General features: G+C 45.2%; 1 protein-coding gene across 1 annotated transcript; it reads right to left on the bottom strand.

The window, feature by feature from the left end:
• Nucleotides 1-1,676: 1,676 nt before the first annotated feature.
• On the bottom strand, nucleotides 1,677-2,398 carry LOC128567473 (E3 ubiquitin-protein ligase RNF113A-like). Its single transcript, XM_053564640.1, has one exon. The coding sequence runs from the start codon at nucleotides 2,319-2,321 to the stop codon at nucleotides 1,677-1,679; it is 645 nt and encodes a 214-aa protein (XP_053420615.1). The 5' UTR covers nucleotides 2,322-2,398.
• Nucleotides 2,399-2,779: the final 381 nt, after the last annotated feature.

Raw genomic sequence — 2,779 nt, 5'->3', positions numbered from 1 at the left:
CTAGAAATCCAAATCAACTCTCCTAAGGAAAAAAGACAAGGGTGGGGCCCCCATCTCACCTGAATCCTGACTTGAGTGATTGCTCACACCTGAGGAGGAAGGGACACCCTACCAATCTACCAGTCAGAACTTAGTGTCCCAACCATAAAGGCATGTGGAAGTCTCTTTAGCCTGTGAGCCCAGCATTAGGTACAATACAGCTTAAAGGTGACCAACCTAAATAGCCTTAAGACTAATTATTATGTCATTACCTTAAATCTACATTGTAGTCCACACTCCACAATGGGCTCTCAGAGAGGTTCATGGGAGGTCTGCATGCACAGTAAGACTCTGGTTCCAAGGTGACCTCTGAGCCACAGGATAGGCCCAACCCAGGCAGTATAAAGCAGAACATTCCCTCCTCCCATAACCCTTCTATCCTAAAAGTAGAGACCTGTTTGCAGTCTATGGGAGACACATCTTGCTCTGTAAACCTTTTTATTCTTTAAACCCATCTTTCTCTTTCTCAATAAACTTTATTTCACTCTTGCCTTAATTTGGGGTGGCTGGTGATTACTTGGCCAAAAGCACCCCAAGAACCAAAGATGCAGACAGCTCCTTGAAACCCTGACATTTTAGGACATAGGCAGCTGCCTTGAACCTGATGTCTGCAGTGACATTATACATAACTATTATTAACCCACTTTATAGATGAGAAAGTAAGTCTTACAGCAGTGATTTTCAGCAGGTGTGCCCTGTGAGGATCTTAGATATGCCATAAAAACTTTTAAAGATCATAAATTGAATTATTTTCAAGATAAGTACAAAGCACAGTAAGTATATTCTTTTTCTTATTCTTTTTTTTAATCAACATAATTTAAGTGTACTGCAGAAGTTTAACTACAGGTTCAAATGAGCCATGAGATTAAAAAGGGTTGAAAAATACTGTCCTGGTAAGAGAGGATACCTGGAAAATGTGAAGTCTAACAGAACAGAGGTCTTCTCAAGGAGACCCTAAGGACACACCTATCTCCCCATGGTGACTCAGCTCTTAGGAATTTATAAAGACTTAACTTCCTGGAACCTGGAAACTAATGTTTGCTTCTGCTTCTATAAAGGCCCGAAGATACTTTTCCAGCTTGATTCAAACTGACCAATGAGAAAGGTACCTGTGGGCCAGAAATTTTTGACTGAGGATCAAAAGGAGAAGAGTGAGCCAGTCGGGGAACGTGGTCATTTTGGGACTCTGGGTCTGCCGTCGCTCTGCCAGATGGAATAAAGCCCTTCCTTTTTTAAACGTGGTGTTTGGGTGCTCTTTCTCTCCACTGGGCCTCATCTTCTTGCAACACTGGAGGGTAGGGAGCACGAGCCCACTGCCTCAGATGTAAAGACAGCAACCCTGCCTTCTCAATTTTATCAGGCTTGGCCAATGGGAGAAAAACAGGGAATCACACTGAATGCCCTTCAGCTGCCACATGCTGAGACATCCCCCTTTTGGAATGTTTTGATCTCAAATATTTCACTTTATTCAAGTACCCAATAAGACCTTTGTGTTTTGAAAGAGTGAACACACTCCAACCTAAGTCTAAAGTCTTGATAGAGGACTCCTAATGTTATCAAAGCTGGAAGGAATTTGGAAATTACCTGGTCATTTTCCAAAGCTTTTATGTTGGGAAGAAGAGTACTCTTTCTTTAAACTAAATTTTACTCAGAAGACCTTTATTTAAACAGAGTAAAAAATGAGCTTCACTAGCTGCAGTAAGATGGGGTCTAAAATGAACCACTACTCGAATGGGGCCCTTCCTCACCATCCCGGAGGCGGCATTGCCCATTGACGTATCCTTGGGCTTCATGTATTTCTGATAATTATTAATTCCCCGATAGATCTTGTCATCCTCTTTGCCCCTCAGCTCCTCCTGGATTTTCTGGCTGCGCTCAAAGATAGCTTGTGCGTCACGCTCCTTGTCTGTGTCCAACTCGTAGACAGCTGTCGCCCCCATATCCTCTGGTCCCACGGGTTTCGCCGAGCGGGTGGACTTATAAACCACCCCAAGACTCTCGGGCGCATTGTCCATCTCCTCCTCCTCGCTACTCAAGTCGCCATAAACCGCCTTTTGTTTACCGCTGCCACGAGTCTTCTGTATCATTGGATTGTGGGTCGCCCGCTTTTTCTCCGGGCGGACCACAGTGCTGCCTTCCTCACTACTGGGGCTGCTCTCATCCCGCTCCGGATCGCAGGCCCGGCGCTTTCTGCGGCCTGCAGCCCCTTTCCGCCCAGGTTTTTTGAAAAGGAAGGTGCGTACCTGGTTAGCAGTCTTGCCTGGAGGAACTTGCTCTGCCATTTTAGAGTTCTGAGCTTTAAAACGACTATGACATGCTGGGTCACGGGAGCTTCTCTCTGCACTCGGCGTTGCGTGCTGAGGGTCGCTATGGTGTCTATGAGGACGAAAACTATGAAGTGGGAAGCGATGATGAGGAAATACCATTCAAGTGTTTCATCTGTCGCCAGACCTTCCAAAACCCAGTTGTCACCAAATGCAGGCATTATTTCTGCGAGAGCTGTGCGCGGCAGCATTTCCGCACCACCCCACGCTGCTATGTCTGTGACCAGCAGACCAATGGCGTCTTCAATCCAGCGAAAGAATTGATTGCTAAACTGGAGAAGTATCGAGCTGCACCACGGGGTGGTGCTTCTGATTTCCCAGAAGACACCGATGAGATTCCTATTCTCATTACTTAAGTTTCCTACAGTTCACAAATTTAAAAATAAATACTTTATTCTCATGGAAAAAAATAAAAT

Source organism: Nycticebus coucang, chromosome 16 (assembly GCF_027406575.1).
Source record: "Nycticebus coucang isolate mNycCou1 chromosome 16, mNycCou1.pri, whole genome shotgun sequence".
Taxonomy (NCBI): Eukaryota; Metazoa; Chordata; class Mammalia; order Primates; family Lorisidae; genus Nycticebus; species Nycticebus coucang.
This window is presented reverse-complemented; position numbering and strand designations above follow the sequence as displayed.

Excerpts from the sequence above, each read along its gene's own strand:
- LOC128567473 (XM_053564640.1), bottom strand. The coding sequence starts at position 2,321 with ATGGCAGAGCAAGTTCCTCCAGGCAAGACTGCTAACCAGGTACGCACC.